This window comes from Rattus rattus, chromosome 4 (genome assembly GCF_011064425.1).
Source record: "Rattus rattus isolate New Zealand chromosome 4, Rrattus_CSIRO_v1, whole genome shotgun sequence".
NCBI classification, from domain to species: domain Eukaryota; kingdom Metazoa; phylum Chordata; class Mammalia; order Rodentia; family Muridae; genus Rattus; species Rattus rattus.
Genome location: NC_046157.1, coordinates 68,946,280 through 68,968,637, shown reverse-complemented (window position 1 = coordinate 68,968,637; position 22,358 = coordinate 68,946,280). Strand labels below are relative to the sequence as shown.

The window sequence follows — 22,358 nt, the reverse complement described above, 5'->3', positions numbered from 1 at the left end:
CATTCTTTCCCTTCACTAATGCCCTTCGAGCATCCCAGTAAAACACCTACGTGCCCTCCCCAGACTTATTCCAAATACGACCATCGCCTTTTCAGTTAGCTCCTGTTGGAGCAGCAGTCCTGACTCATGATTACAAATGTAATGTACTGAGCCCTTGATTCTGCCATCTCCGCTTTGGCAGTATTTTTTTTCCTTGTGATTTTTACTTTATGAGTTTCTTAAAGTGTGTTGTGTTATCTTAGATCGCCTGTGCCAAATAAATAAATAAATAAATAAATAAATAAATAAATAAATAATAACGCCAGGGATTTTAATAAAAGAAGATACGGCCTGTTTTAGAGAAATCAGTGCAGAGTGTGGCTTTGGCCGCCAGTGAGGATGTTTGGGGGGTCTCACTGCGTCTCGCCGGAGCTGTGATGTGCAGGGACCCTGAGTTCCCGTCTCCATCCATCCGTCCAGATCTTCAACATCAGCGAGCGTGCAGAGTGTGACTTAGAGGGTCCGAGGATGAAGTTAGCCTTCAGTGGGTACAGATTCCATTTAGGACTGGCCAGCCTTTCTTCATTTGTCCTTTATCTTCACAAATCAGGGTTAACCGAAGGACCTATTTCCTATTTCCCCATGTCCTTGTAATCACAAATTAATGTTCAGGCACTCCATTCTTACTTGAATAGATTTAGTTTCAAATGCACCCCTTGTTACTATGAGGGTCTTGTTTTTGTTTTGTTTTTTAATGTGGCCGAATTGTAATAACTTTAAAAAGACCTGAAGGGGAAAAAAACCACACACAATAGAATTCTTAAAGTGGCCTGCTGGGCTACATGGGAAGGCCGGTGGATGAACCGGGTAGGCGTTGAGGGTTCTGGTGCCGTTCTTCCCAGTATGAAACAAAGATACTTCCAGCATGTTCCCAATAAAGCTCCGAATCCACCGTCAATTTCCTATTGATGTGGGAATGAAAAATATTCTCCAGTGTTTTCGATACATGGTAAATAGTCAGCTCTGGTTTTATTTGCCCTAAAGATTTGTTGAAGGCAAGCTTTAATCTGAAAGGAAAGAATGGAATTTTCCTGCCTTCTTTATTAGGGCTGCATTACCTTTAAATTGAAGGGAAGAGACTGGAAAAATCATTCAGTCTCCTCCCTCTATGAAATGGCATGGAAATTGCTGTGCCGCTGGCCCACACCCATCGAGGAGAGGTGACGGGGCGGGGGAGGGGCAGTAGGGGCGGCCAGACAGCTACTTTTGAGGTCTGCAGTTCAATTTCAGGCATTATTGATTAAATTAAGATTTATCACCGTGGGGGGCGGAGGTTCTCAGAGGGTGTTATTGTTCTTTTGTTCAGCTCCTGGAAAATGTTCTCTCTGCTCCTGGAAAAGCACTTTTCCATGCAAAGAAATTGGAGTTTTGGCTCCACAACTTTTTTTTTTATTCATTTTATGATGACAGAAACAAGCAAACGTGTTCATCTGTTTCTGTGGTGCTGGGTGTTTCTCATCAGCAAAGCAGTGTGTTTTTATGATACTCGCATCCTCTCTCTGTGTCTCTGTGTCTCTCTGTCTCCGCCTCTCTCTTTCTCCCTGTCCTCCCTCTCTCCCTTCCAGTAAGGAACCCTTCACCGCCGCTGTCACTCCACTGAATGAGCGTTTACTCTGAGATGTCTAGATAAGGTGCCAGCATAACCCCCATAGTGCTTGTTTAAGCACCCATCGCCCAGTGTTTAGAAATGATTAATAGAGGAGGATCCCCGTTTGTACTAAAGCCGTGGGCAGACGCTGCGTCACTAAATGCAAGGTCATTCGCGGGCTAACCCAGACAGTCCCCCTCCCGAGAGTACGCGAACGTCAGACACTTCAGAATGGTACCTGTAGAGACAGGCTTCTTTTTTTTTAAGACTTCAGCTTGGTGTTCATATATCAGCGTGTCAGACCTACCGGCTTGGTTATTTACATTTATGCTATGTTCAGCTGTCTGCTTGATTTATACTAATGTGATATGTTCCCCTTCTCTCTTCAGCTTAATAACTAGTTTATATTTTGTTTTGATTTTTCAGTCCCGTCCTTTACCTTCACACCAACAGGTATCTATCTACACACTTAACCTCTTCCTTCCGTTTGTTAGTCTGTTAGGCGTGTGTGGTGCTGCTGTGTTTTCTGGTCTCAGCTCGCTCGGAGCTGGAACTCGGGGAAAGGACTAACTTACGTAGTGGCATAGTAGAATGCACAATTTCCTTTACCCCTGCATGCGTTTGCAATAGTCATGGTTCGGGCTGCTTTCTCGCCTACTGAACGCAGGTCTGTGTTCTGCATGCAGCATGCTATCTTAGCCCTGTGTGCACGGGTCTCTGTCAAGCAAGCACACCTTTGCTACCCCGCCCCCAGCATGACGGAATGCGCTAATCACCTGACCTGACCGATGAGCTCACACCGGACTCCCCAGGGCATCAGTCTCCCCTTGACTCGAACCTCCAAGTTTTCCAGCATCAGAACAGTTTCTCTCCTCTGTAATTTAATTCTCTGTCCGTAGACTTAGTATTCTCTCTCCAAGTCGCCATCCCACGTGAGAGGTGAAGCCTCAGTCCCAACAAGTCCGGGTCCTCATCCATTCTGTGTCTTTCAGAGTGGATGCTCCTCTCCCATACCTGCAGTCACACATGTCCCTGTAGCAATGTGTCATCAGTTTTAATCCAGTTATTGGGATCCCTGGGCACAGTTATCTCTCCCTAGCAGACTCCCAGTTTAGAGTTTTCCTAAGTAGCGGAAACTTGGCAGCTTTAAAAAACACATTTCCTCTTAGAGAATGTGTCTGTATTTACAGGAAAGCTAATCTTCTTAACGCCTTGCCTATTTATAAATTTGTTTTTATTCTGGCCAAAATGAAAATTAAAATATTTTATCATTCGTGTCTGATGGAGATAGAACGTCTGATAGAAACATAACATCCAAAGGTTGTCATAAGCCACGGATAAAGCGGGTCACAGTAGTTGCCACAACTTGGTGTAGTTCTCTGTGTGTGGAAAGAGGGTTTATTCGAGCATGTGCTTTTGCTTTTCTTCTGTGCTTTCTTCTGGGAAGACAATCGGGCAGTGTTTCTTTCCCTCCAGATTTGAAAGTATACCTTCAGAAATCGCAGAACTATCTATCGAATGTGGTGGAAAAACCTAGGCAAACCCATTCACATGGTGACGTACCCATCAGGAGTTGCACTTAGTGACAATGTCCTGAAGTTTTTAACTTTGCTCCTTGCAATCATATTGAGACACTAAGAAATTAAAAATGATATATAGTTTGTCTAAAAATCATCCGAAATATTCCTGGATGGAGCAAAAAATCTGCTACATCTTGCATTGGTTTTTATGAAGCTTCTAGATAGGAAGGGAGATTGAATGGCATTTAGAAACATGTTTGTGACTTTAATGACTCCTGCTATATAAACATGTCTATTAATTGTTCTCTCTCTCTCTCTCTTATAATGTTCTAGTAACTTATCAAAGAGGAGGTGAAGCCGTCAGCAGTGGAGGGAGGTAATTATCTCGCATGCTTTTTAGATCCGAAGGGGTGTCCCAATTATTTTTTCTGCCTTTGACATTGCTTCCTTTGTTAAAAGGTTAAACTTCCATGTTGAATTTGTTCACCTACTTTGAAGCGATCTCTCCCTTCAGGTGTTAACCAAGGAATCTTTGTGCTTTTTGTATGAGTGGCTGCATTTCGGTTCTTGACCACGAGAGGGAGCAATTTACCCGAGAAAAGCAGACTTGCTGATTTAACCGATGATTAAAAGGAGTTAAAGTGATTAAGCCTTGGCACTTAGGAAGATTAAGAAATATAGCTGGTTAACAGACACTATCCGAGAAGGTGTTCCCTTGAAAACCCGCTGGATGTGGCACTTGCTGGAAGTTGGGGGAGATGTTTGTTCTCGGCAGGAATTTAGCCTAATTCACATCTACATATGGAGGGAAATACATTTGAAGGAAGAAATCTAGGTAGCTTGTTAACAAAGAGATTTTCTCCACCTCTAATTAAAATGAACCTCGATCCCACATTTATGCTTTTTTTTTTAGTGATTATTATTCAGTGAGTTGTAATGTATTCACAGAGAAATCACAAATCGAGGTGGCAGAAAGCTTAAAGGGGCTGAAATAGGGGATTTTCCACAGGGAGGTGATTTTTTTCACTCCCCCACATCTCACCTCACCCCCCCCAAATCCAGTAACATTAAGGTGATTTTAAAAAAAAAACAAGAAAGAAGAGAAAAAAATTTAAAAATCCATCCAACACAAACTATTTTATAATTCAAATTTGTTTAACTCGCCGAGCCCTGTGAGTGTGGAGTGGAATAATGTGTTTATCTACCAGAATATGGTGTTGTTGCTGAATCCATGGAGCTGCTGACAGGGACGTTGCTGAACTTTGCTGTATAACAAAGAGTGACTTGAAGGAAGGAGCTGGCCCACCCCTAGCCAAGGCTTTGCAATAGGCACGAGTCTCTTCATTCCTGGACACTGTTAACTTCTTGCTTTCATACCTGTGAAACAAAGCCAGCCTCCAGATCACTCCCAAAGCTAAGAAGTCTGCATATAAAACAAAATAAAATCCCACTAGATTCACCAATTAAACCACAGCATCCTGGGGAATTCCGTGTAAGTCACAGCCCTGGCATTCACACATGAGCCTCTGGCATCGAAACATTTCCTCTTAGGTAAATCTGGAATGCCTGATTATTTAGCCCCCACCTTTTGTGTCTATAGTTAAACTGGAGAGTTCAGTTTTCTTGGCAGTAGCCTCTGTGCATGCACGTGTGTGCACAAGCTCACATGCACATGCATGAAAATAAAAGTGTAAGCCTCATTTCTTTGCTCAAGCATTTGCCACCTTTTGGAAACAAAAATTACCACGTGGGAAACAGTAAGTGGTTCTGTGGTAAATGAAGAATTGCAAAGTTCCCAAACTCTCTGCTTGGAAATTCCTAGCAATGAAGGCATAACTGCCTACATTTAAAAGCAGACTCCTAGCAATGAAGTAGACTTGCTTCCACTCCTCACTGGAAGTCATCATTTCTCGTCAGTGCAATGGCAAAAGGTTCTGGAGTGTTGGAGAAGTCACAGGTAAATAAAGATTCTAGAGTTAATGCTCAGGATGACTAGCTGTTGCTTTGTCTTGTTTTGTTTTTACACAATTTTACACACTGATTCATTAGCTAGAATAAACTTTTACTATGTAGTAGTCACTACATAAAATCCACACCCTGGATTTTACAGTAGAGTGAGAAGGGCAAGATGAACAAAAAAGAAAATGGATACTTGTAAAAGTCTCCTGTGTTGTCGTAGTGGTTGCTAATGATGGGGGGAGATGGGAAAATAGAATAAGGAAAATAGTTCATTGGGAAGAGACATCATTCGTCGCCGTGTGTGTGTGTGTGTGTCCATGCCTATGAATTCACAAGGGTGTGTGTGTGTGTGTGTGTGTGTGTGTGTGTCCATGCCTATGAATTCACAAGGGTGTGTGTGTGTGTGTGTGTGTGTGTGTGTGTGTGTGTGTGTGTGTGTGTGTATACTGGTGGGACAGAGGAGATGTACCATATCGAGTGTCTCCGCTGAGTTAGTTCTGTTTGTCCACCCCGCACCTCTGGGTTTAGTCAGACATCTCAGGTTCCGCATCCTAATGGGCCTGGCACACCATTAAGTCAATGATGATGCAACCAAAACCTTCAAGCCAGATGTTTTCACATCCTGCATCCATTGAGCATCTCTTGACCTTTCTCTCTCACTAGTGCCATTTATCTGCAAACTCTAGGTTTTCCCGCCTCTTCTGGAAGAAAACAGGGGCTGTCTCAACTTAATCTAGTTTCACTAAGACTACTCTTGCCACTTCTCTGCCTGCTTAGGCAACCCTGACTTTGGACTGTGTGTTAATCATACTGTATCCGTAGGCCCCTGGATCCCAGGGCAGTCTATCAGCCCCACAGAATCTTACACTGCCATGTTAGCCGGCCCATATTACATAGTCTGCTATGCACGCTGGATCATGGCATTGTGCTGTGTATAAGGTTAGTCTAAAGATGGCTTTGTACTGAACCATCCCTTGGCACTTTATCCAATCTTGCTTTTGATTGCTGCCAATGAAATACGTACCATGGAACTATCACAATTAAGCATGAAATAAATCGACTATCTTATTTAAAAAAAAAGGAAGAAAGAAAGAAAAGTCAAGTGTCATTAGAGGATCTAAGTTCTGCTCCCAGCATTCACATGGGGTGGTCTGTTGCGGTAAAATTTAAAAAAATGCTTTCTTTTAACCCGAACTAGATCTGGGGGCACCATAGTGCCTCATGACATCTGTTAGATACCTTCATCTCAGTCAGTAAAGTGTCTCACCCACTTTGCTCCATCCCATATCACACTGCCGATGGCTACTCTCTGAGCCTGGCAAGAATCTCTCTACCCGTCTAGTTCCCAAAGCAGGTTGCCACCATGCCAGACATACACATCCCAATTTCATGGCAGCCCAGTGTCTCCAGCCACCACAGACTCTCTTGAACTCAATTAAATCACCACATGAAAAAACACACAACACCATAACCTCTGATCCAATTGATAAGATATAATTGGCCACCTAGACATACAAAGCCCTGTACACACCCATCCCTTAGAACATTCATAAGAGCCTGTAAATGTGCAGAGAGGAATCTTAACATCCACCTCCATGTTCTCTCCGCTGCTCCCTCCTTGCTCTAATCTCCTCTTCTCTAAAACTTTTCTCCCGCCCATCTTTCCTTCTCGTCCAATGACAGGCCTCGTTCTATCTTGTGCCTGCCTCCCCCTGCGTACTGACATCATCCTACAGTGGCCCACAACTAACTGCAGCCTGAAGCTCACCATTCAGGCTAGGCTGACTGGCCAGGGGGCCCAGGGAGCCACCTTGTCTCTGCCTCCCCAGAGCTCAGATTGCAAGTGTTCACACCAAGCTTCGTACATGGATTCTGGGCATTGAACTCGGATCCTCATGCTTGCACAACACCTTACTGACTGGTTTCTCTTCCCAGCCCAATAAATGCATTTTTATTATGTCATCCAGCTGATTTATTAGATGACGTCAGAAAATTCATTGACTGTACTTCAACGATGCCCCTGATAGTCTTTGAAAGGGACGAATGGCTTGATAGATAAATGAGTGCCAGTGGCCCCGTTTTGTCCTTGATTGTTTTAAAGGTTTGTTGTTTGGAAGAGGATTTCTTTTTCCATTTTATAAAAGAAGAGGCTATGTAAAAAAATAAATAAATAAAAACGTTAGAGTTCCTCACATTGTAGATTTAGCTATCCCTTAGAGAGGAATGAGTGTTGTGGTTATACCAACAGACCTGCTCCCGACATGCCAAGGACAAAGTGTGTGGTAATCCAGACGGAGCACAGTAATATTAAATACCAGTTCTTACCCATTTGTTTCTCATGCCTCGAACATTCCAGTTGCCTCTTCCAAGAAAACCTACTTAAATTCCAAACCACAACATGAACCAGGAAAAAGGAGGGAATCCTGAGGGAGGGTGTGCGAAGGTCAGCTTTGCCTGGTCGGTGTGCCAATACCACATTTCCTGTCAGGGGAGAACAGAGAGAAGTGGATGAAACCCACATCTTGCTTCTCTTAAAAACCTTGGCAACTCTTAGATGGAACCTAGGGCTTTGAAACTCATTCACCCAGTCCGCGGAGAAAGGACACAGCCAATGGGCTGGCAGCCTTCACTGCTCGGATTCTGCATAATTTTTCCACAGCTCCTAGACTCTGCAGTTTTTATGTTGTGGTTTATCAATTCAAATAAGTGTTCTTGGAGTGAGAGATAGGAATATCTGAAGTAACGGAAAACTCAGAACCGAAGGCGGTTGGCATGTGATCTCTGGAGCATACTTGGACTCTTTGTCGTTTTGTTTGTTGTGACTCAAATGAATCCTCGTAATCTATGCAGTCGTGTAACGTTCTTTTTAACGTGCGTACGCCAGTAGCCGCTATGGGCTCTGCTTCTGCTGAGCAGCTAAACTTACACATTAGTTCGATAAACTTAAATATATAAACATAGCCCTCGGGATTGTTGGTTGCAGAAGACAGTTGACACCCTGAACCGAGTGTCTGTGCCTAACCTTGCCTTCTACCAAGACCTCTGCCACACACACCTGGCCCCTCAAGCTTCACTGTGGGACAATAGTCATGTTTTTCCTTCTCCCTGGGAATACTTTTCATTCCAAACTCAAGTCTAAACAGAAGCCCGGGGTGTCGCTGCCGATCTCCCTTCCTGCTGGAAATCACCCGTCTAGATGAGAAGCTTTGGGCTTCTGATGATATCAAAGCGCTCACTGTAAATGTGTTTACAGTGTTTACAGAGGAAATCAGTAGCATAAAAACACTTCCTGTTCCCCTTGAAACATTCAAGCCAGTCTGGGAATTTTCCACTTGACTAATACCTCGTGCATACCATAGTGTCTCCTCAGTGCCAAATGCATAGGTTTTATTCTTAATAACTTCAACAGTGATTAACACTCCGGGTGTACATTCAGGGGAAATAAAACAAGAAAGGGGACGGTGACAGAGTGCATATTTTCCCCACTGACGTGTATTTCAGATGCCAAACATCTATGCCGTAGCTTACGCGGCAACATTGCCCTTCAAAGTGGGCTTTTATCCACACCTTTAATAATTAAACAGCCCAGTTTTTACAGCTTTATTGAGACTATAAGACGTTCTCTCCACTGTTCCTGTTACGGAGTGTTTGGGAACATCAAGGAATCCCCACAGGTTTCTGTACGTGTTCACGACATCAGGGTGTGGACGCTGGGGCCATTGCTCGCGTGTGAATCTCGGCTCTGCCATTCACTGAGCAGACAAGTCCCCTAACCTCCTTCCCCTGTCCCAGTTTCCTCCCCTGTAAAAACATGGATGACAGCAGCCTGGACCTGTGAAACTGCGATGATTAAATTGCATGACGACATTTAAAGAACTCAGAACAAACACCTCACACATTATAAGCAGGGAGCAAATACTCGTTTTAACGGAGTAAATATGTACTCCTGTATGGGCACCGCTGTAAGAATGACCAGCCCGTACTCTACATGTGAAATGACCTGACCCTCAAATCACCATCATTTACATGTTAAGTTACATACCTTCAACAACATACATGACCAAACCAAAGCAAACCACGAAGAGGGAAATATGAATGTCCTGCTTCCCAGAGAAGTATCTTTGTCGTGCTTTAGCGATGCAAACAGAATCGGGGAGTAGCCTGAGGTGCCAGTCTGTTCTACTGTGGTTTGCAGAGCACATCTCATGCCCTGCCTCTCTGTGCTGAGTTACCAAGTGGAGTTGAAAAAGCACTCGGGCCGCAGTCTGATTTCCTGGCACCAGCGGGTGTAGGGCGCCCATCACACGCACTGCACATGCACTCTGCCTGCACAAAGAGAAAGTGGATTAGGATTAGCCATGGAGGGGGACAGGCACTAATATTTCTTTTAGTCAACTTGTAAAGATTATCAATTAATTCCGGGGCACATGGTTTTGCTGCCTGCCCCAATGCTTTATGTGCCCGGATGAAAGACACACACACACAACCTTTATATTTTGATATGCCTTAATCATTGCAATACCTGGACCACTTCCTAACTTCCGCCCGTTAATCCACCTTGTTCTGACAATCCCGAGTTATTACTTACTAAATTCTATATTCTACTAGGCTGCCCTGGACCCAGAGGGCTGACCAACAGGGCCTGCACTCTCTTGGCTCCTACATGGCGGCCGTGCCTCCCTGTCCTCCACTCTTCCCAGATGTGGTGTCTCTCCTCTCCTTCTCTTTCTCCTGACAGAGCTTCTTCTTCCTCCTTCCTCTTGCCCCAAGCCCTGGAATCCTAAAAGCCCCACCTCTGTCTACCTTGCCCAGCCCTTGACTGCAGGCATCTCAATTTACCAATCAGAACCAACTAGGGGCAGAGTCTCTCAGTGCAAACACTTGTGTAAGCAGTTTTGGGGACCAAAATTAACATCATAATACAAGAAGCATTAGGCCAAAACCACTACATTTCCCCCCCTTTTGTCCAATTAAAAAGGCTCTTTTCTCTCAGATATGAATTGAACACAATTATAACAATTATGCAAATTATAAGGTATGATATACACTTACAATGTCCAGTCTATCAATTTTGCCAATTTAGATAAATTACTCTATCATGTATCGTTACCTAAAGACTTTACTATTGTATACCTCAAATGCATTAGGCCAAACCCACTACACTCAACATCTTTGTCTCATCAAATTTTATTCATTAGCTTTCCGCTAGGTAGGGCTGGGAACATTTTTACGTTATCCCCATGAGCTGACAAGCTTACAGAACAGCATGCTAATACGCTGAGGCGCCGCTGTACATGATGCTGTAGAGCGCCACGCTCTTTCTGAAAGCGATCCGGCTTGGAAGAAGAATGTGCAAGTGTGCTCTAGGAGAAGGCTCTATTTGCGTATTAAATACACACGCTCTGTTTTATAACGAAGCAGTCTTAACGGATCAAAAACGAAGTCAGGCAGGTAGTCCTACAAGACTTAAAAGTATGCCCTGGTAATTTCAGATTCTGCGTTTGTTTTCTAATCCCCATGACAAAAACAGTGCAGACAGTAAAGGTTTGAACTCTGAAGTGAGGCTCTGCGGATTAATGGATCTGTCCACAGAAAGACCTCCTAGGACATTAGGTTACAATTGCCTCTGTCTGTAAAGTAAAATGCACCATGGTATCGTTCGGGATAGCTCACGAAATTATGGTGAGATTAATCAAAAGGAAACGTTTGCTGGGATTCCAAATAAGGATTGCTTTCCATGCCTTTTCTGTGCTGTTTTCCCTCAGGCCGGGACTCCTCAACATCAGTGAACCCGCCACACAGCCATGGCTGGCGGACACGTGGCCCAACACAGGCAACAGTCACAACGACTGCTCCATCAACTGCTGCACAGCCAGCAACGGCAACAGCGACAGCAACCTGACCACCTACAGTCGCCCAGGTTAGGGGTGTGGCTAGAGCCGAAAACACATCGGCCTTCCCAGGGGTTAGCCAGAAAAAGTCATGGGTCCTTCCCAATGAGGAGGAAACTGGTCAATGGTCTTGGTCATGGGTCCTTCCCGAATGAGGAGGAAACTGGTCAGTGGTCTTAGGAAATCATAACTGTGTAACTAACTAGCCTGCTCAGATATTTTCTCCATCCCTGAACAGAACATACAAGTCTTAGAATAAAGGAAAGTAAAATTATGGAAAAGTCATAGTATTTATAATTCTAATTTTTATTGTGACTATTTGAGACTCAAAGAATTGATTTAAAAAAAACCAGATTTTTCAGTGGCAGCAACAGTGATAATCACCTACAGTAATAACAAAATTCTTTGATGAGAATGAACTAAGTTTTTAGATCATAGATCACAATTCACAGTAGAAAAACAAAGCCTAAGGCTAGAGAGGTACTCACTGAGTACACACATACGCACACAGCTGAAATAGCTGTCTGCCTGTATTACATATTGTATAAACTTCACCAAAGACATCTGAGTAGAATGTGGGATTTGCAAGATAAAGAAGGAAAGTTAGAAAATCTTCCTAAGAAAACAAAACAAGTCTTGAAACCAAGATAATGGTTAACAACAACAAAAACAAGAGGTGATGCTAAAGTAGAACGTTGAGTGGGTTTAAGAAAGGGAGACAGAGAAGGTGGGCTGGAGAGGAATATGGTATCGTGTGAGAAGAAATAAAAAAGCCATCTCTGTGTCTACCCCCCAAAATAATCTCAGGTCTCATTCACTGATGGTAAATGTTACTTATTCATGTGACAAGTCTGTGTCCTGAGAACCCCGTGCTCGGTCTAGACAGATTACCCCACATCCCCCAAATAACAGGCAGTGTTGACACTAACTAGAAAGCATAAATGCTGACAGCCCTGTGAAGTATTACTCAGAGCTACACTGTCCAATAGGAGAGCCATGGGTGGCTTTTAAAATTCAAATGGATTGACTATTTCCTCATGCCTACTAGCCACATGTGAAATTCTTTACGGTCAGATATGACCAGTGGCTGCTATATTGCCAATGAAGGGTAGAAGGGAGCCAAGATTAGAAACAACCTACTTTCATAAAACTCACATAGGAAGATTGCCGAAACAAGATGAGGTTTCCAAAACTACATTGCTTTTGTTGTGTTTCTTACTCACTATTGAGCAGAACCTAATGCCTAGAAATTAAAGATGGAGTTACTACAGGTCAGTTGAACTGAACATCCATGGTCCATGGTGTATAACAGAAGAGCAAAGTGAATTCGCTAGGATAGGGAAATTGCAAGTTCTTAAGATAATGTTCCTGCTTGCAAGCATGTTAATTTATCATTGTTAAAGATGTCCCTTTGAACGCTAATTCTTCAAGAAACCTGTTAGTGTTGGTGCCACTTTTGAGCAACATGAATAAAATAATGTTATTCCTCTAGAAACTTTTCAATTTAAAATCTTCTAACTTAACGTATAACTCTAGTTCTTCCTGCTGTTTTAATATTTGAACCACAGGCTGTAAATACATCTATGTGTATGCTATTCAGTTACTAATTATCTTGGTGAGCATAGAATTAACATGGAATGAGATATTAGAAATATCAGATGTTATATCTATCTGGATTTGACTAAATGGCCCTGGTCTCCATGATTCGTTTTGTAACTATCATCATCATCATGTTAGACCATGGGGCGTCATTATGAGATCGTGAACAATGGCTATGTAGCATCCTTCTCTGATAATAGGTATCCGGTAAGACCAAGTAATGAACCAATAAAATCCTCCTGAGCAGTACCTACTATACTTCCCTATTCTCTTAGCTCTGACTAGAAGCATCTTGTAAAATATTGAAGTGTCAGGTCGTTGATATGAAGCTGTATTCACCCCGGTCTAATTCCTTAACCTACTAACTTAGTTCTGTTGTTTCAATAGCTCTAACCAGTAGCTTCAATTAGGTCTGTAACCTGAGACCAGGAAGTGTGAAGGTCTTACATTTGGATGAAATATGTGTATGGAATATACATACAGAGCTGCATGTATATTGTTGTACTGGAATTCCTTTTGAAGGAGTTAAGAGAAGCTATTTTAAATGGATCGTAAATAACACCGACAGAGGTTGAAAATTATTTGGTTCCTACATAAAAAAATATTTATGAATATTTTGACCTCCTTAGATTTTGGTTTCCTTTGAAAGCCTGTGTGAATAGTTCACCCCCCTTCTGAAAACCTGAGGCACACTTGTCCTTTGTAGACCGGTTTCATTATAACTCAGAAAGCTTAGGGAACAATTGAAGACCATGCAGAATAACCATGCAGAATGACTTTTTCCTTTTCCTCTTCATTGCACATAGCTGATTGTATAGCAAATTATAACAACCAACTGGATAACAAACAAACAAATCTGATGCTCCCTGAGTCAACTGTTTATGGTGATGTGGACCTTAGTAACAAAATCAATGAGATGAAAACCTTCAATAGCCCAAATCTGAAGGACGGGCGTTTTGTCAATCCATCAGGGCAGCCCACTCCCTACGCCACCACGCAGCTCATCCAGGCAAATCTCACCAACAATATGAATAACGGCGGCGGGGACTCCAGCGAGAAGCACTGGAAGCCTCCGGGGCAGCAGAAACAGGAAGTGGCACCAATTCAGTATAACATCATGGAGCAAAACAAGCTGAACAAAGGTGAAGGGTTTTGCATTTGTTCCCGCCCCTTCCTGCAGTGATCCCCTGAACCCCACCCCCACTCCCACCTCCCCACCCCCATCCCCCCACCCCTGGCGCTCACTATGAAAACTGGTCTGTGACGACCAAGTCAAATCCTTCTTTAGATTACTGAAATTATTCTTGTTTCTGTGGCTTCAAAATTTCCAATGTCAAGGAGTTAATTAGCACAACAATGACCATGGAAAATTGATTTTTATAATAATATATAAGTATTTTCAAATGGTTTTGAGATTAATTTAAATTTAATAGCAGGTGAAGGATTGCCTAGGACATGCAATCTTTTATTCATAAGGCAGATGTACAGCTCTCACAATACCTCACATTCTCAATAAATAGACTATTCCATGCTTTCCACTTGAGGATGGAAGATAATTGCTTCTACGTGGTCATATGAACGAATGGCATTTTTATATCAAACTGAAGAAAAATAATTAAATTAAACTTGAACTGGAGAAGTGGTTCAATTTCTTGTATCACCTCGTGTGGTTCCTATGACTGCTATAATGTATAATTCTGGGACCTAAATTTCTATGGTTGACCTGATTGAAGTCTGTCAGTATAGAACCTAAAATAAATTGAGTTTAATATTAACTTGAAGCAGCAGAATGGTATTGTATGGCCTGAGGGGAATGTCTCTGTATTGTAATGTGTAGGTTGAAAGAGATAGGTGTTTGATTTCTTTGCAGTTCTCCAGGCTACTGCCGAAATAACATGATTTGCAAAGTTATACCTCTAGGAAAAGCAAGATTGCTCTAATTTGAATAGATGGAGCAATGTTGTGCAAGTACACAGGTAAAAGACACATTTTTACTGTAAGTAATTAGAGACAAGGATTTATTTCCTTGAGATGTACAACTCGAGATTACCAAAGGGTAATTTAAGCATTTCATTTGATTAAATCCACGCTATATGTTTTAATTTCATAATAAAGTCATCTAACCTTTTCCCAAGTTTAAGGAAGCACTTGATTGATATAATAACCCAATTTAATGAAATTCATTAAGATTCCTGAGAAAGTTCATGACAGAGACTGACACAGGAAAGCGGAGTTTCTGTATGCATGGCTTCACTGTGGTGGATCAAACTCTTGTTAGATTATTCAGCCACTTTGCCTGCGCTCACTCTGAGCTGTGGAAAGGTCTGCAAGTCAGATGTACAGAGAGTTTAGAACTTCTGCTCATTTTTACTGCTTGGAAGCACATTGAGTATGTGAAAATATAAATAAGGGTTCCGGAATGCAAATGGATGACAGATTAGTGCTGCCTGTGTGCCCACAGGAGTCATTGTATCTGCTTTTTCACCTCTGCCCAAGGGAGCAGAAACATCTCTGAGACAGGTCAAGATGCTGTGTTTTCTTACTGGGGACATATTTTTAATAGATACAAAGTTATTGATGAGTTTCAGTTCTCTTACAGTATATAGGTAGAATTACATAGATTGCTAATCTAGTAAATATGTTACCATTTGAATCTAGGCTTGATGCATGTTTAAGCAAAGAGACAGCCAAAGAGAGAATAAACTGAGGGCTAGTTCTAGGTGCAGCTGACAGCTGTCTTGGTTTACAATATCTCTAATCTGGACCAGGGAGAGAGAGGGGTAGGGAGGGAGGGGAGGGAGGGAGGAGAGAGGGAGAGAGAGAGAGAGAGAGAGACAGAGAGACAGACAGACAGACAGACAGACAGACAGACAGAGACACAGAGAGACAGGGACAGAGAGAAAGAGACTGGATATACTGGGCATTCAGCTGAATCCAAGTCCTCCTAATGCCTGTGAACCAAGCACTACTATGAAGCTGTGCCCACAGTCCCTCTTACTAGATTTAAAAATACATACATGTGTCTATGTGTATATGCACTTCAATTAGAAGCTTTTTTCTATCATGTTAATCCAAAGAGAAAAACAAGAAGAAACCAGGAGAGTAGATAATCCAGCTGCTTTCTTCAATCACTCAGAAATATAAACCAAACAAACAAATGTGAAATAACTAAAAGGAAATAAACTTTTTTTTCCTTTCTGGAATATCTAGATTATCGGGCAAATGACACAATCCCTCCAACCATCCCATATAACCAATCCTATGACCAGAATACAGGCGGATCTTACAACAGCTCAGATCGGGGCAGTAGTACATCTGGTAAGTAAGAAAGACACAAGACAGTGTTGGCCTTTTCTTCAGAGGGGCTGATGAGCAGAGGACTGATGAGCTGGGTACCGAAGTGATCATCACCTTTGTATCACAGGAGTCCCAGACACAGGTCTGATCTGCAGTCTAAAGCACCATCCACCCAGTAAACTACCCCATATCCTACTTGGCATCAAATATCAAGTGTTCTGTTTCCTTCTTTTATTTTCTCCTTTTCTTCTTTTTTTAATAATTTTTTTTCTTGGATACTTTATGTATTTACATTTCAAATGTTATTCTCTTTCCCCCTTTCCCATACCCCCTCTTCCCTCCCCTGCTTCTATGAGGAGGCTCCCACTCCTGCCCACCCACTCCAACCTCAATGCCCTAGCATTATCCTACATTGTGGAAACGAGTCTTCACAGTGCCATGGGCCTCTCCTCCTACTGATGCCAGACAATGGCATCCTCTGCTATATATGTGGCTGGAGCCATGGGTCCCTCCATGTGTACTCATTGGTTGTTGGTTTAGTCCTTGGGAGCTCTGGTAGGATCTGGTTGGTTGATACTGTTGTTCTCCCTATGGGGTTGTAAACCCATTCGGCTCCTTCAATCTTTTCTCTAACTCCTCCATTGGGGTCCCCTTGTTCAGTCCAATGTTAGCTGCAACCATCGTCATCTGTGTCAGTAGGGCTCTGGCAGATCCTCTCAGGAGACACCCTTTGATACTGAGATTTAGCAAAGTCAAAAGTACAAAATAGTTCTCCAAGGCAGGAAAACCTCTTTTCCTTCCCTTAGTCAAAATATAGCCCCAAACCGTACATATGTGATAAATTTGCTATGTTACCACTTTGGGTGCAATCAAAGAGAAGAAAGCCTGAGAAGCAGTAATCTGGGGTTGAGGGACGGCAGAAACCTATCTTGGTTCACATTCTCTCCGAGGTCTCCCAGTTCTTGCTGGGAGGAAGCTCATAAAGTTTCCTCCCAGTATCGTCCTGTCCTGCCCCAGAAGCCACAGTGAGGCTTCCCTGTGGGTCCGGGTGCCGCTGCAGCTGTTTGCCAGCTGTTTCCCTGATAGGCGCTGCAGATGGGAGTTCGCTGGTAGTTAAGTCCTGGTTTAGTAATTAAGGGCGGTTCATTATGAGAACTAACATGTGGCAAGTCACACCACAGTGAGAACAGAGCGATTGATCTTAAGTGGAGCATGTTTCTCCAGGATGGGGAAGAACGGAGCCTCCTGGCAGCTGCAGGAGTTGTTGCTAGGGTCTTTGTGCCCAATCTGCTCTGCCCTCGTCTCTAACGATGCTCTCCCATTCACATCGGCAGTTTCCTATGTGCCCCTAACCGAGGCACGATGGTGTGGCATTCCGTAGCCTGCGCTTTCAAAGGTTCTTATGTGAGTTGCAGGGACTTAGAGATGATTCTTTACCATTTAGATTCGGTTTTTTCCTTTGTTTTGTTTTTTGCAGATTGTACTAAATACTCTCTTTTTAACGTCTTAGATGATTTTCCCTTTTCTTCTTCAAAGTACCTAAACTCCGTGTTTTCAACAAAATTTCATATGTGTGTTTTTGTGGGGAAATCATCCACAATATTTAAGCATTCGGTTATGTCATTTTGTCCTTGAGCTTTTAGGTACCTGTAGAGAAAAGCTAGGGTGATTGCCTTTCGGTTGGCATCTATATCCCTCATTCTAGATGCCCGATCCTGATACTTCTGTTACCACAGGTTATTCCAGAGATGATAAAAGGATATTAAAGATGTGACCTCTGATGACTTGTGGCAGAAACAGAGCACGTGGATGAAATGCAGGAGAGGGCTGCCGTGTTCAGTGTCTTGGGGAAGCTTGGGGAAGATGTGTATGAGGAAACAATGTTACCTTCATGACACATGCCCCACAGTCCTCCTAGTACAAGCAGCTGAGGATGTGAGAGAGCATGGAGGTGTCCAGGCTGGGGCTGACAGTCAGCGTTTATTGTTAACAGTCAGCTTGCCCTTCAACCCACATTTTAGTGCAATAGCAGACCAGCCCAAGAACAACTGGCCTGACAAACAGTTCCTGTGACGGAAACGTCCCAAGTGACTTCAGAAACATTTTAAAGGCTCATTGAATAAGCTAGAGCCTGCTTCATCTCCCCTGGGACTTGTTTCAGAGTCATAAAGAAACATTAAAGCAATTCTGGGATATTGGGGGCTCATAGGAGAAAAAACAATTACAGACTCTGTGTTCATAATATACGTATGGACCTGAAATACGTTAAGTAGGAGTGTTTAATTACACAATACCTTTTGACTTAAAACTCTCTAAAATTAGTGTATAAACAGCCACCAATGTTTAAAGGATGAATCAGTTCTGAAAATCAAAAATACCATAGTAATGGAATAATTGGGCTACTTCATAGCACTACAAATGTTCAAGAACGTCATCTGTTTTATTCTTATAAGCCATAACTTTATACAAACTGGTTAAAATATCTCTGTCTATTATTTTTAATGCACTTTTCTCCTTCCTTTGTCATTAAATATATTAGTTCTCCCAGCAATTTCCTTACCCCTTACCTCTCTTCCCCAAGAAAATGAGAAATTTGATTGTGCCTGAAACATTCCAATGGACGAGTACAAATTATATATATTCAGTGATTTAATGCAACAGTAGAACACTAATAGATCGTATCTGTATGGCATTGTATTGTAGCAATTAAATAATAGAAAGGCACTCCAGAAAAGATGCCCACAGCTCATTTGTTTCAGATGAGAATCCATAATTCAATTAATCGCTGTAGGAAGATCGCTATTAATGATATGACTTGTAAAACTCATTTAAGCCTGTGTTTCATCCTGGGCTGTGCACTTGGCATTGAGCTTGGTAGCATTTGGCCTTTCTCTTGTATCAAGTCCCACCTAAAGAAGAAAAGTGCACACACACACACATGTGCACAGGAATTGTTGGATAGCGGTGGAATATATTAAACTCTTTAATAATGGAGAGTAAAGTGTAAAGGTCAGAAACAAAAGACATTGTATTTTATTTCTTCTCTAGGGAGTCAAGGCCACAAGAAAGGGGCACGGACACCAAAGGCACCCAAGCAGGGTGGCATGAACTGGGCAGACTTGCTGCCCCCTCCCCCAGCGCATCCTCCCCCACACAGCAACAGCGAGGAATACAGCATGTCTGTAGATGAAAGGTAAGGACGTTGCCGCAGTAAGAGGAGCAGTATTCGTGCCTCAGAGAGGACAAGTCAAGGTTCACCCAGAGGAATTGCCCAAAGGAGACTGATTCCTTAGATCCACAAACACCAGTGCCTAATTCAAACAATAGGACTTAACAGCCCTCCTTAGGGAGATCTGAAATATGAATTAAGGTTAAGGACACTTCCTTAAAACCTGCAAATTAGGTACACATAGTATCTATACACCACACTCTTTTTATGCACACATATATCCGCTCTCCCTAGGGCTGTCTCAGCTATGAATTAAGTCTTAGGAATCTTTGTCAGTGCACACATTATATGTACACACATGCACGAATGTACCTAATTACTCATGTATGTGTATACATGTATACACATATTAACAATAGTGTGAATAATAGCTGGGTGCTGGTGGTACATGTCTTTAATCCAAGCACTTGGGATTAGCAAAAAAAGTGCTATATAAGTGTAAACTCTAGCGTAGAATATATATATATAGATATATATTTCCATGATATTTTAAATATCACTATCCATATTAGATCCACTAATGTCAATGTTGTAACATATTATGTGCTGTAGATTCAGGTCATAAGGGAACAGAAAAAGCCTACCCAATAGTGTTTTCATTGTGCCTTTCATATCTTCAGTGTCTCTGAAAACAGAAATACTTTGCACTATGTCTCTTGTATCTGCTACTTCAAGTATAATAACTGTCTCTACAGTAGAGAGAATGGACAATACCATCCAGGTTTGTGACAGTGTGCTCTGGGCTGTCCATGAGATGACAGAGTTCTCAACAATGGATTTCTCGGAACACATCCCCGCCATTAAGCCATGCCTGGGAGTGTTCGAGTGTCGCCATCCCATGTTAAGTCTTCCTAAAACAATCGCATTGATCTATACACGTCATGGTGTACTGGAGAGCTCTCTTCCTTGGATATCATACCTTGTGCTAAGAAACAGTTTGCTTAGGAAGTTAAACTCTGCGGGACTGATTCTCAAAGCATTTCATGAGTCTAAGTAAACCACGTAGTAAAATTTAGGAAGTGTGTGTGCTGTTTTCGTCTCCCAATATCTGTCCCTGGACATGATACACCAGATGAAATCAAACGAAGGGAGAAGACACAGCCGGAAAGGGCATCTCCCTGAGAACAGCCTCCTCAGTAACTAGAAAGAAAATAAAGAAAGCTCGATTATTAATCCACCAGCATTTCAATGGTGTAACGGCTTTAACGCTTTCAGTTCTGCCCATACCTACGTCCATCTTTGCACTTTCCAATAATATTCAGGATGTGTTTTGTGTCAAGTTCTTATGCAGAAAACATTTATAGACGGTTCCCATTATCTGTAGCTGCAATGCTGACCACGCTGTCCCTGAATACACACGCCCAGAGGGAAGGTGAAGGAGTTCCTAAGAGCCTCCACCTCGGTGATGCTGGCCAGCGTGTGCTCTCATCTGATGGGTGTTCTGTTCAAGATCCCTTAGTTAACATCTCCTCTCCTTCCGTAGCGCTCACAGCCAACAACACTAGATCATGTCTGAGCACATTCAGGTCACCTCGAAGGGGCATCAGGCCCACTGCTGCCTTCCTCAGTTAAGTAGTACTTCACACTTCCTGGGAGTGTCACAATAAACAGGAAAATCACCAAGGTTAGCAAAAATCAGAAGAAAAGAATTAAGAAAGCAAGCTGAGAACTGCGAACACCCATAGAAAGGTGATTGCAGAGGGCATAAACTCCCAAAAGTTGGCCTTTTCATTTTTATTTATGTTTAACCTCAGCTGGCAGCATACATGGCAGGTGGCTAGATTTTGGCCTTTGCAGATGTGGGACCGACCATGAAAACATCACCAAGAACGATTTTGTGGTTGCATATAAATTTTACTGTGTCAGTAATACAGGCACAGGATGTGCAAGTAACACGGATGCGGGCAGCTGTTGTTTTCTTTTTTAAAGTTTGTTGTCCCAGCTATTTTAATCCAGTAGTTACCTCTTGGTACACACACACACACACACACACACACACACACACACACACACACACACAATAAAGTTAATATGAACAAAGGAAAAACAAAGCAAAACCTTCAGGCCCTACAGTGGCAGAAAGACTCCATCCCGAAGAGGATGGTTTTGAATGGGGCAGGGAACGAAGGCTTCCTGATCAAGTGGCAGTCGCTCTTAGCTCTGACACATGAGAAGGTTCTGAAGAAAGAACGCGTTTATGGACGCTGGGACCACACAGAGACGCAGACTCCTGGAGAGCTTAACAGGAAACACATGGAAGGGCTGAGAGGAAGCCAGGAAGGCAGATGTCCACCAGAACGTGCAGTTACTCCAGTGTCTTGCCTGGGCATTTTTATTTTTTATTGTTTAAGCAATTAAAGGACCGTTTATTGCTTTGGAGTAAATGAATGGTCTGTGAGTGGTGTGCGACCGGTTTTGCAAATTTGGAGCAACCTGAAGACACTGAAAAACAGAGCATTCAGAAGCAGAGGGACGAACTGAAAGGTTAAGGCACACAGCAGACACGAGCAAGGGACGAGACTCGAGAGGTTTTACCCAGAGGATAGAGATGGCCTGGCCGGTCAGTGGTTGGATGCCCCGAAGAAAGAAAATACTGAGAATACTGTCTAATATTTTTAGTTTGGATAGGAGAACAAATTACTGTGCTTCTTGAGAATGAAAGAAACGTAGACAAGAGTGGAAAAGGATAACTTAGGACAATTTAAAAATGAAAGAATGCACAAGCAGCCGCAGTATTTGAACATCAACTCCCCTGGTGGAGGGAATCAGAGCAGGGAGTAGAATGTGATCTAAAGGCTCTGCGGTGCCTGCCTGGAAGACCAGCAGTCAGAAGGCCGAGGCTGGACCGTGAGACTGAGGCTAACCTGGACTAGAAGGCAAAACCTGTTGTCTCTCGGGAATAGAAGGAGGAAAAATAAAGGGAGAGAGTAAGAAGTACAAAATTTGTACAGTTTGCTCTGTCCCTGTCGTGATGAATGGATATGCGCCAGAGCAAGGGGATGACCGAGCTCGTCTTCCCTGTCCGCAGCTTGATACCCAAGGCCGATTTCTATCTGGGAGAGAAAGGCATTTGATTTTACTTTCACAACCCCAACCAACCAGTCTCAGGTTCAACTAAAGAAACAATACTTCCTGTGCTGTCAGAGGAAACATGGGCGGAGCCGGACAGAATCGGCTGAGTTCCACTTTTTGTCCCTTTGAAAGGATTTCTCCTAACTCAGAACACGGGCCATTTG

At 42.8% G+C, this 22,358-nt stretch overlaps 1 protein-coding gene across 1 annotated transcript in view; it reads left to right on the top strand.

The window, feature by feature from the left end:
- Positions 1–22,358, top strand: part of Robo1 (roundabout guidance receptor 1) — a 134,498-nt gene that overhangs the window by 87,633 nt on the left and 24,507 nt on the right. The window contains exons 16-21 of the mRNA XM_032899684.1: positions 2,054–2,080; positions 3,481–3,523; positions 10,872–11,026; positions 13,403–13,738; positions 15,807–15,914; positions 18,942–19,086. Of these exons, the coding sequence (XP_032755575.1) occupies positions 2,054–2,080; positions 3,481–3,523; positions 10,872–11,026; positions 13,403–13,738; positions 15,807–15,914; positions 18,942–19,086 (814 nt within the window). The remainder of the gene's footprint in view (positions 1–2,053; positions 2,081–3,480; positions 3,524–10,871; positions 11,027–13,402; positions 13,739–15,806; positions 15,915–18,941; positions 19,087–22,358) is intronic.